The sequence below is a fragment of the Pimephales promelas genome, chromosome 15 (assembly GCF_988280905.1).
Source record: "Pimephales promelas chromosome 15, fPimPro1.hap1.1, whole genome shotgun sequence".
In the NCBI taxonomy this organism is placed as follows: Eukaryota; Metazoa; Chordata; class Actinopteri; order Cypriniformes; family Leuciscidae; genus Pimephales; species Pimephales promelas.
Genome location: NC_142783.1, coordinates 11,766,416 through 11,779,147, shown reverse-complemented (window position 1 = coordinate 11,779,147; position 12,732 = coordinate 11,766,416). Strand labels below are relative to the sequence as shown.

At 41.1% G+C, this 12,732-nt stretch overlaps 1 protein-coding gene across 5 annotated transcripts in view; it reads right to left on the bottom strand.

Annotated features, from left to right (window-relative positions):
* cdc42bpaa (CDC42 binding protein kinase alpha (DMPK-like) a) overlaps positions 1–12,732 on the bottom strand; it is a 97,144-nt gene that overhangs the window by 62,907 nt on the left and 21,505 nt on the right. For all 5 annotated transcript variants that reach the window (XM_089120142.1, XM_089120138.1, XM_089120140.1 and 2 more), the window contains exons 3-5: positions 11,028–11,111; positions 10,828–10,923; positions 8,812–8,960 (exon numbers count right to left, since the gene is read on the bottom strand). In XM_089120142.1, coding sequence (XP_088976268.1) covers positions 8,812–8,960; positions 10,828–10,923; positions 11,028–11,111 — 329 coding nt within the window. The remainder of the gene's footprint in view (positions 1–8,811; positions 8,961–10,827; positions 10,924–11,027; positions 11,112–12,732) is intronic.

Here is a 12,732-nt window from a genome sequence, read left to right as displayed (position 1 = left end):
TTTTGAGTGTACATGTCATATTTGACATATGCGGAAGCATTAGCCTGGTATCAACAACGTACAGAGACAAATGAAACATGACACCAAATAAATGCATGATTATAAGTTCTTCAAGCAGTCTCTGGTATTTTCCATAATAATATGTTTATTTATTATCACAGTGCTTAGCATAAGTAGCCTTTAGCTTTGCATATAAATATATTTCTGCCTCATACAGTAATCAGTCTCTCCATCGTATCACAAAGCAAGTTATTTAAAACACTCGCTGGTACCTGTGAGTTTTGAGCTGAACATGGTTTTAAATTTCTCGCTGGTAGCCTGATATGAAAACATAGGAAATGACAGAAAGCTGCGCGTCTTAGACAGCATTCAAATAATAAAAGTAATTCTTCTTAAAATAAAATCCATCTCAAAAGGTTTCCTAGTAAACCTAGTCGGTTATGGCTTAAGTGAACGTAAAAAGTAGAGACAGACCATGCAGTTAAGCTTTAGTCTTACAGTGACAGCAGCCTAATATTCCTGCCGAGAATTGTTAAATTTTGGTGTCATCGCCTTTTTTTATTACAATACAAAGATATGTGGGTCAAAAATAACGTAAACAATAACTACATTATTCATTTATTACTTTTTTTGTGGTGGGGCCAGTGAAAATGTAATCATTGAATTAATTTAATCGAATTGAAAATCTTGAATTGAATTAAATACAAAATCAAATTTAGATCTTTTGAATCAGAATCAAAACTAATCAAATCGAACATCTGTATCGGTAGTATGTGAGATATGCACGAATATTCTAATTTCCGATTATTTGATCAGTAACTGTTATTTGGAAAATTAAATACTATTCAAATTTTACTACGTTGCTTTCTTGGACATGATAAATCCCAAGCACTAACTCGCAGTTATAATTAAATGCACTGGTTGGCGCTGTGGAGCGTGTTTAACAAGTTGATTGTATTTGATCATATAATGCTGTCGTCTACCTCGCGAACTTTGGAATTACTTGGATGAAAATAACATTGCAAAATGGAAGTACTTTTAATCAAATTAATGAATGAAACTGAGTTATCAACAATGACATGTGGTGGTGATATTTTAAATCACATGAAATCAAAAAAGCAGTCGAATGATGAAAGACAGCTGTCAATCACTGCAGGTAAGAGCAGCTGTACCCCGAGTGATCCGAGATGATACCTTGATAGTAAAATTATTTTGAGACATACAGGGGTTGGACAAAAAAACTGAAACACCTGGTTTTACTACACAATAATTTGTTAGAATGGTAAGGGCCTCATTTTGCATCCAAATACAGCACCAATTGACAGATAGAAGTCCTTCACAGTGACCAGAGGGATTATGAGCCGTTCCTCTTCCAGAACAGTGTCCAGGTCACTATATGATGCTGGTGGACTCGCTCCTCCAAAACACCTCAATAATATTCAGATCTGGTGACTGTCAGACCATGGGAGATGTTCAACGTCACTTTCATCTTCATCAAACCCTTCTGTCACAAGTCTTGCTGTGTGTGTTGGTGCATGATCATGCTGATACACGGTTTGAGCATCAGGTGCTCATGATCCTCCAGAAGGGTTTGGTAGTCCTCGGCAGTGTCGTGTCCATCAAATACAATCAGGATTGTCATGATATTGGAGCTCAAACCATCACTGATCCACCCGTGCTTCACTCTGAAGATTGGCCGCCAGGCATATAGATGTGAAACCTCCAACATTGGCCAGTGTTTCAGTTTCATTGTCCAACCCCTGTATGCTTCCTTTTAAGTTTGGGTTTATGAAACGGAAAGCCCAAAGTGCTGGTTGAAACTTTGCTAAGCAAACTGTTATCTTTGTGTCCAAGCAACGTCTGTCAGCACAGCATGTTCTCTCACTGGGGCATGTGGATATTATTGTTTCTAAAATGAACATGAAGCTATAAACACGATAACCATATGCAGACTCAAGTGCATATTAAGGCTGCAACAAGCGATTATTTTGATAATAGATTAATCTAAAGATTATTAAAACGATTAATCGACTGATCGTCGATTATTTTGCCAGCTGATGAGTAAGTTTGGAGCGATTATTCAGCTTTTTCAATTAGTTAAAACATTGAGATGTATAGTAAGGTTGTTGTGTATATTGCCTTATCGTAAGCTGTCGAGCACGCTCTCGGACACACACGGTCTCTCGCGCACTGTCGAGCACGCTCTCGGACACACACGGCCTCTCGCACACTGTCGAGCACGCTCTCGGACACACACGGCCTCTCGCACACTGTCGAGCACGCTCTCGGACACACACGGTCTCTCGCGCACTGTCGAGCACGCTCTCGGACACACACGGCCTCTCGCACACTGTCGAGCACGCTCTCGGACACACACGGTCTCTCGCACACTGTCGAGCACGCTCTCGGACACACACGGTCTCTCGCACACTGTCGAGCACGCTCTCGGACACACACGGCCTCTCGCACACTGTCGAGCACGCTCTCGGACACACACGGTCTCTCGCGCACACTGTCGAGCACGCTCTCGGACACACACGGCCTCTCGCACACTGTCGAGCACGCTCTCGGACACACACGGTCTCTCGCACACTGTCGAGCACGCTCTCGGACACACACGGCCTCTCGCACACTGTCGAGCACGCTCTCGGACACACACGGCCTCTCGCACACTGTCGAGCACGCTCTCGGACACACACGGTCTCTCGCGCACTGTCGAGCACGCTCTCGGACACACACGGTCTCTCGCGCACTGTCGAGCACGCTCTCGGACACACACGGCCTCTCGCACACTGTCGAGCACGCTCTCGGACACACACGGTCTCTCGCGCACTGTCGAGCGCGTTCTCGGACACACACGGTCTCTCGCGCACACTGTCGAGCACGTTCTCGGACACACACGGTCTCTCGCGCACTGTCGAGCACGCTCTCGGACACACACGGTCTCTCGCGCACTGTCGAGCACGCTCTCGGACACACACGGTCTCTCGCACACTGTCGAGCACGCTCTCGGACACACACGGTCTCTCGCACACTGTCGAGCACGCTCTCGGACACACTCGGTCTTTCGCACACTGTCGAGCACGCTCTCGGACACACACGGTCTCTCGCGCACTGTCGAGCACGCTCTCGGACACACACGGTCTCTCGCACACTGTCGAGCACGCTCTCGGACACACACGGTCTCTCGCACACTGTCGAGCACGCTCTCGGACACACACGGTCTCTCGCACACTGTCGAGCACGCTCTCGGACACACTCGGTCTCTCGCGCACTGTCGAGCACGCTCTCGGACACACACGGTCTCTCGCACACTGTCGAGCACGCTCTCGGACACATACGGTCTCTCGCACACTGTCGAGCACGCTCTCGGACACACACGGTCTCTCGCACACTGTCGAGCACGCTCTCGGACACACTCGGTCTCTCGCGCACACGCTCTCGGACACACTCGGTCTCTCTCGCACACTGTCGAGCGCGTTCTCGGACACACTCGGTCTCTCGCGCACTGTCGAGCACGCTCTCGGACACACTCGGTCTCTCGCGCACACGCTCTCGGACACACTCGGTCTCTCTCGCACACTGTCGACCGCGTTCTCGGACACACTCGGTCTCTCGCGCACTGTCGAGCGCGTTCTCGGACACACAATGGTGACTTAAACGTAAAAAAAGTCTTTTATTTAGTCTTCGTCATTTAAATTAACCAATACTCGACTTTTATAAGCCCGAATATTCGAATACAATATTTTTGAAAAATGCCCATCCCTTATCGATACCCAGTCCTAATATCAACCACAATTTCGAACATTTCCTTTGTGTCTTCTTATTTGATCAGGCTGCCAAAAATGTAGAAATGTTTTCACACAATTGGATTAGAAATGCAAAATAACCATATTTCTGAGATGAAAAATTGGCACTCGCTAAATTAAACATGCAACATAGTGAGGTCGGGTGACAAAATGTAGCATACTGCATGCCATTTCAAAACTCTAGTATATATGCTAGAGTTCCATTCTGAACATAACCAAAGAGTGTAGTGCGATCCTGATGGTGCTTGATTCAGGGTGTGGCGTGGCACAGCTGCACAGCCTCTTGGGATCGCCAGGATCGTCCGTCTTTGCCTGGAATCTCAGGAGCTCCCAGAGGAATGAACACCACTGCAGCTTCTGAGCGAGATCTCAACCCCAGATTCTCGACCACATCGCTGATCACCATCTGCAGAATCCTTGAGGCCGCAGAAGAAAGCCCCCTCGCATTCCTGCGGTCTCTTTTAGCAGGAAGCCGACACTGAAGTCAGCAGTAAACTACTCTGTGACCTTTGTATGGCAGTTCACAGCTTCCTGCTCTTAATGTAACAACTGTAAGGTTCAAGTTTATAAAGTACAGTAACTGTCCAGCTGGAAGAAGCCATTAGTAACAGTAGGTTATTGTGGTTTAAGTATGTGAAGTTTTGTCTCTTCTTGTAAGATTCTTCTCAGGGCTGTTTTGGATGGGGAATTAACCTCTCCATCACAGCTAGCTCCAAGCTATTGTGTAATCTGGGTTAATATTGATTCAGGTGTGCATGTTTTCTGCTCGAATGAGTTGCTGGCAGAGGAAATCCAGCCTGGAGCTTATTCGGATCATGAGGTCGGCCTCTGTCGCATTGACAAACACACGTCAGTTGTTCTGGAGCTCCTGAGATCTTCACTCTAGTGGTTTAGCGATGTCTGTTTGTGATAATCCGGTTATTGACCCTCCTCTGGACTGTGTGCAGATATTGATCGGAATTCCTCAATGTCCACCCATTTTCCCTCTCTCTCGGGATGATAACCTGATGGGTCGGATAGATACGGCCCTCTCCTGACCAGGTCCTTGGTGTCTCTTACAGTCAACTGCCAATAGCTGTCATCAGATAATGATTGGAAACGCCTTAGTCAACGTCCTTACAGATAACATTAACTTTTTTTCTCTGTTGTTCTATTTTCTTTTGACCAGGAATTAAACAAGCGATAATGTGTGTAGATTTGTCTAAGAATACTGTACATGTGGAAATTGGGACTAAACTAAACTACATTTATTTGAGTGTGATTTAAAAGTTACATTATTTTACATTATTAATTTTTATTAATTTTATTATATTTCATATTAATATATTATTTTCAATATTATCAAATAAATGTTTTGTTTTTACACATTTAGCCTATACTAGGGATGTAAACGGTTAATCGATTATCGATTAATTGTCAACAAGAATTTACTCGATTAAATTAAATGTCAGCTAATTGAACATTGCGAACATTGTGACACAAGATTCTCACGCGAGAGACCCAACACAAACTTGAGGCGGCAAAAAAGAAACCAAACATGAGGCGGCAAAACGGAGTGGACTTCCATCCATGTACAGCATTCTAACCTCAAAAATCGAGCTGTAATTTTAACAATAACTTACCTCTCCTTGTTAGCTAGGCTGCTTGCTTTTTTTAAAGCTGGGTCTCAAACATTAACAGCGCTGTGTTGGACAGATTTGTGCCACGGTGTTCCATGAGGGAGAGAGAACGCGAGACGTACGACGTCTGCAATCAAATCCGATTTTAAATAGGCTTAGTAAAAAAAAAAAATATATATATATATACAGAAAATCAATGTGTGGCGATCAGCGTTGATATTGTGGCGGGCCGCCACAAATAAATGAACGTATGGGAAACTCTGCCCTCTAATTTTACTGTCACTTTCCTCAGGGATGATTCAAGTTGTGTTCAGTTCTATATTTGAATTTTCCAGGTCTAGTAATTTTACTTTTACCTTTCTCAGACCAAGGGGGACTAAACATGCTGCTGCTAATGTTTCAAGTTTTTCACACAAGTAGTTTAGATTATTATATGTAGGCTTAATATAGTGTAGGCGAAGCCTACCCATATAGATTTTTATTTAAAATATATTTTATGTTGCTTAAGGTTTCACATACAACAGGTGAGCAAGTGCACAATCATTTTTTTATGCATTTTAATTTTCTGTGCATAATTTATTTTTGTTAAACTACATGAATGCCATTATTTGTACTGTATCCCAACTGTTACAATAAAACATCAATTGAGCAATATAACATGCATTTTTATTCAGTATGTAAGCAATATTTTCCTTTTTATGTTAAAGGTGCAAAACTCAAGTATCTGAGTTTTTGCAGAACTATGCCCCCTCTGGCGACAAGCGAAACTGCAACCAGAGGTGGTTGGACCTGGTCTTTTCGCGATCAAATAGCTATCCGATCACAGAAAACGCATGAAGTGACCAGGTGTAAACAGCCCCTTTGAATCCATCTTCTACTTTTGTGGAAAGCTGACTTAAGTTGTGTCGCTCGAGTTGTCTTCTCTGATACGGAGAACGGCGGCAAATACACAAACCTGCAAGACATAGGCAGCCAGGCGAGCGTGAACCCGCATGACGCCACGCCCAGTCTCAAATTCGAGCCCGAATCTCTCTTATTTATTTTACTGTACAGGATTATAGAGGCAATCACATTGATAAGAGAAGGGCTCATTCAGCCCATCAGGCGATTGTTTAAGCATGTATGGGTTGGAAAACGGCTATTTTTAACATGAAATGTTGCGCAATGCACCTTTAAAGACACTATTGATATCGTGAGAAATTTACATTCTCAGGAAAATAGCTGCTTATCAGTTAATCGTTAATCGATCGATAAGGTCGATCTACTAACGATTAATGAATTAATCGATAATTTGCATCCCTAATACCAGTTATTAAAAAAAATAAATAAAACTGCAAAGAAAAGGCATTATTTTGTATTTGGAAAAATGTGCAAAGGTGATTGTTCACAATAAGACCAGAAACAAGGTCAATTTCAAATTTATGCTGACTTTGGTCAAGTTACTGAGGTAAACACTGCACAAAAGGTATCGCTCTTTAAAATGGCGGACACATAACGGCAATTAATGTGATTAGAATTTTGCTTGACAACATTATCAGATGTGTTGCTAATGTTACACAAACCATGTTCCTGTTCGCCATCTCAGAGGCTCACAGCTGCCTTCTAAAAACCAGTACTTTTAGAAACGCTTTGAACAACTCAAAGTGAAGAAAGTGAAGAAAGATATATAGTTCATCATCATAACATAGTAATATTCATGATATAAAATGTCCGCTATATTGCTAAAAGTACCTAGCCTCGGAAAACCCAGACAACTTCCGGCAAATTTAGATTTTCTCTGAAAGTTAGTCTGGCAAAGAACTCATTCAAGCCCATTTCCAATCCGTCGAAATCCCACCACCTATCAGAAATGTTGGTGCGGGCTTTACACGATGACGACAGCGCTGGGATTTTGAAGCAGATTTTGTAGCCTACATTATAAAGATGGATGCCGCCGTCGAACATCACTCGTTCGAATCAGCCATCACGTCTGTTTTAAGCAATTTGAACGTTTCCTTTTTGTTAAAAACCGAGCAAAGAACAACACGCGGAGATGTTTCTGCATCGGCCGCCGCTCTGCAAACGTCATCTTCATCCCTCTGATTGGTTTTAGGTCTACCCGCATTGGTGACGCCCCTCTGGAAATGATTTGTCTATATCTCTTTACCTTACCTGACAAGGCTAAAGGCTGTTGACTTATGACTTTGCATATGGTTTGTCTTAAAGCATATTAAAAACCACATAGACATATAATCAACATTAAAAACTTTCACCAGAGGGGGTCTTTAAGACTTTGTGTCAGTTGATAATATATATTTAACAACAACACACCAAATACAATAAATTCTTGAAACACTGAAATTCTTCCTATTCATGCAATGAAAACGCCAGTGCAGCCATGCGCGTGCATTCACATAAGAGAGATGTAAGGTAAGAAGAACAGCTGTCTTGAACCAAAACATGTCACAGTTTATCACTGAACATATGGTGTGAGCTCTGACTACCACTCAAACGCAAACAGCTTTAACTGGACAGCAGGAAGATGCAGCCATCAACATACGCACACTGCTGCAGGGGACAAGCATACACTTTATACTAATAGTGAATAACAACAGGCACCTAAGAAGAAGAAGAAACTCAAACAAAACATAACAGACTTGGTGAACTGAAAAGCCTCCAGCATGGGGGACAGACTAACAGGAAATTCACAGCCTGACACACAAATAGGCAACTTCCTGCATTGCGTTCCCGCATAAATGACAACAATGAAAGCCCCGCCCCTTCGTCAGCACCTAAAGTTAAGCTTTTGGTTTTACTATGGTAGAGGTTAGGTAAGCATTAATTTCAAGCTTGAGTAAATCTGTCCAAAACTGGACGATGCACTTAAACGTTGGTAAAAATGCAACATCATCCATTTTCCTTTTTTTTTTAGGGAGTTGCCCACAGTATCGCACCCTTTTTAAATCATCCAAACAAATCTCTCACAGCCGGGGTGGCTAAACCTATAATTACCGTCCTTATTTGAGTTCTCAGAGCACAAACTGAACGCACGGACCTCTGCTCTGCTCCGTAGCAGCAGCCTGCAATTAGTAAGACCAGAATAAATCAATTCCACTGGAGCCACATCTGAGAGGCTGGGTGCCTCCTAACGTACTCCCTGGAACAGTGCCCCGCAGTATACATGGCAAAAGCAACTGGGCAGCCAAAGGCAGTCCTAAAATTTCCTCTATGACTGCTGAAATCAGAACAATTTGGTCACTTCCTGTGTTCCCAAAATAATTCACATTCCCATAGACCAGCACACACAAATTATTTCCATGCAATTTGTTCCAAATGTCAGTGTCGTGCAGTAGAAACCAAAAAAAGAGAGAAAGACAAGCAAAACCAGGCCAAAATGGTCTCACCTGTGAACATAGTGCAGCTGATGCACAGAATCGATCGCCAGAACCATCTCTGCCAGGTAGAATCGGGCCATGTCCTCTGGTAAACGGTCCTCAAACTTGCTGAGAAGAGTCAAGAGGTCACCACCCACGTAGTAATCCATCACCAGGTACTGCAGAAGACAGACATGACAGAACTAAATGGCATAAAAGCAGACATACACCAGATACAACGCAAATGTGCAGATTGATAGAAGATAAAACAATAGATACATAGATCGATAGATATCGATAGATGGATAGATAGAACGATAGATATTGATAGATATTGAATGATAGAACGATAGATAGATAGAACGATAGATAGAACGATAGATAGATAGATAGATAGATAGATAGATAGATAGATAGATAGATAGATAGATAGATACTGAATGATAGAACGATAGATATTGAATGATAGAACGATAGAATGATAGATAGATAGATAGATAGATAGGCAGATAGATAGATAGATAGATAGATAGATAGATAGATAGATAGATAGATAGATAGATAGATAGATAGATAGATAGATAGATAGATAGATAGATAGATAGATAGATAGATAGATAGATAGATAGATAGATAGATAGATACTGAATGATAGAACGATAGATATTGAATGATAGAACGATAGAATGATAGATAGATAGGCAGATAGATAGATAGATAGATAGATAGATAGATAGATAGATAGATAGATAGATAGATAGATAGATAGATAGATAGATAGATAGATAGATAGATAGATAGATAGATAGATAGATAGATAGATAGATAGATAGATAGATAGATAGATAGATAGGCATGGTTTTACTTCAGTTAGCCTAATAGCTGGTTTGATTTGCATTGAAAGATGATCTTATGGAAAGTACCCCATGCCAATCTCTAGGTGTGGTGGAAGGTGTGTGATGATGTGGGGATATTTTAATTCCAAAGGCCAAGGGAACTTTATCAGGATGCATATTATCCTGGATCCATAAAATAACTGGCTTTTAAAAATAAAAATCTGCCTGACTCTATGGGAATTTAACATAGGGGTGCCCTGACTTATGCACCCTGTATTTTAAGGAAAAACATTTATTTATTTATGATACATTATTCATTCACAAAGAAAATTGGTGTCCTTAAAGGTTGGAGTTTTCCTCATTTTTCTAATTAAGGCATTAAGATCAATATCCAAAAGATGATTTTTTTATTCCTCTTTTTAGGCAACTTTAGCATGGGTGCCAAAACTTATTCACACCACTGTATATAGATGATAGAATGATAGACAAAGGTAGATGAAAAGATGGAGGTAAATAGAAAGATAAAACGACAAACAGATAAATAAATAACTTGATAGGTAGAACAATAGATATGGTAGAATGATAGACTGAAGGATGGATGGAACGATGGAGTAAAAGATAGATAAATAGACTGATAGAACTAGATATAATTATAGAATGACATAATGATGGAAAGATGGATGAAGGACAGATAATTAGAACAAAATATAGATAAAAAGAGTAATAGATGGAACAATATAATGATATAATGATAGACGGATGGATGATAGATGGATAAATGGAACGATAGATAGACTGATGGAACAATGGAGAGATCAATAGAATTAGAACGATAGACAGAACAACAGAGAGATAAATAAATTGAATGGATGTATGTGACAAATTTAGGATAAATTGAGGTTTACTGTAGTACTATTATGGTTTGGCGGTCGAGAAGACAACCTGCATGACAACAGTAACCACTCAGACCTCTAGAATAAGCGGTTTGCTTAATGAGAAAAACCACATGACCACCACATTTGGCTGACTGGGATTCTCATAGTAATCCCCCACATGGGAAGCGGCCAGAGGTGTGGTTCTCTCCTGCCCAGCATCTCTGAGGTCTGTCTGCCCTCACGAAACAGACCAAGACTGTTCAGGGACTCCTGGGATTGACTAATCAAAGCTCCTGTTAATGTGGAGTCAGGAGTATCAGAGGCCAGAAGCCTACCAGGAAGTTGTCATCCTGAAAGGTGTAGTGCAACGTGGTGATCCACTGACTGTCCCCATTCACCAGCACGTCACGTTCCTCCCGGAAACACGCTGTCTGGGGGGAAAAAAAAGACAAACATTTGTTAACATTGATCTAAAACAATGTCATTTCCCAAACTAAACTAATTGATTTTGCACTAGAAAGATTTAATTGTGTACCTCTGCTCTTTTAAGCATCTCCCACTTGTTGAGGATCTTCATGGCAAACACCTTGTCTGAACTTTTCACCTTTACAACTGCTACCTGTAACACACCAGAGAGCACACAGAGATCTGACACCCGGCTCCGAGCAAGACGGGATTTCTAGAGGTCCTGATAAAATGATAAGCGCTTTGTGTTGCTTTTGTTCCATCTAGATTACCAGATCACACATGGAAGTGGTTGGTTATTTGTGACAGCAGAGTGTAAACATCGAATTACAGGGCAGGTCGGCTTACTACGGGTGTACACATACATATACACACGCTGCCACGAAATCATGATACAACTCATTCTGAGGGAAGAAAGCATTCTTCACAGAGCAGCACACTCAGGACTCAACAAGTAAAGACAATCAGCTGACAGCAATTCGATCTAAAGTCAGTGACAATTTCACTGACAGCCCAAATCCAATTTTAATAACTCAAACGCTGAACTGCCAAATATGACTTTGAAATCTGACCCAAACCACTTTTTTTATGTAGTAACACACACACACACACACACACACAATCATATAACATCAAATTAATAATATATCATATAATAATAAAGCTGCTTGAACGGACGAAAGCACAAAAAATGTATGCCAAAATGTCCGTTTGTCTAGTATCCTCGCAAGCAGTCTTAAAGGAGAACTCCGGCACAAAATGAACCTTTGGTCTAATTACACATTGGTACATAGTCAACCATTCTTTGAGATTTGTTTTCATGATAATCGAATGTAAAGAGTTTAATCTCTAAAAACTGTTTAGTGTATAACGCTAGTATATGGGGGCATATAATACGTAAAAAGAAATCGCTAGTTAATACCGATAACAAGGCTAAAAATAGCCCCACACTAACACCATAACATAATGAGGGTCCCTACATGCAAGACGAAGTATTGAGAACTTTGTAAGTGTACAGACCGTTTAATAAGAAGATACTTTATAAAGACAGTCCACTTCGTGTATACAGGCAGGAGAAAACAGTCTTGACAAGTCAAACCACGAACGCCGTTCATACAGTTCAGAGGTTCGCTGAACTTGACTTCGACTTGTCGAGGTGGACTGTCTTTATAAAGCATCTTCTTATTAAACGGTCTGTACACTTACAGAGTTCTCAATGCTTCGTTTTGCATGTAGGGACCCTCATTATGTTACCGTGTTAGTGTGGGGTTATTTTGAGCCTTGTTAGTGGTATTAACTAGCGATTTCTTTTCACTTATTATATGCCCCCATTTACTAGCGTTATACGCTAAACAGTTTTTAGAGACAAAACTCTTTACATTCGATTATCATGAAAACAAATCTCAGAGAACGTTCGACTAGGTACCGATGTGTTGTTAGACCAAAGGTTCATTTTGCGCCCGAGTTCTCCTTTAAATGAATGTAAAGAGTTGTAAGAAAATGGGATGCGTAATAGCGTGTCAAATCTGCGGCAGGTCTTAAAATGACAGCAGCCGAATAAACCTGCTGCTGTGTCATTAATGTTAATCAAAAAACAAAAGGAAAATACTCACTCACTGCTCTTGAATAACTTTTGTAGCTTTAATAAGGATTAATCTATAATCTTCTATTTATGATTTTTGCAGGGAAGACTCTGTATAGTGTCTGATTATATTCAATTTTTGTATATATCCTACCTGTTAGACCAACCTGAAAATCTTAAAGCAGTGTTTTCA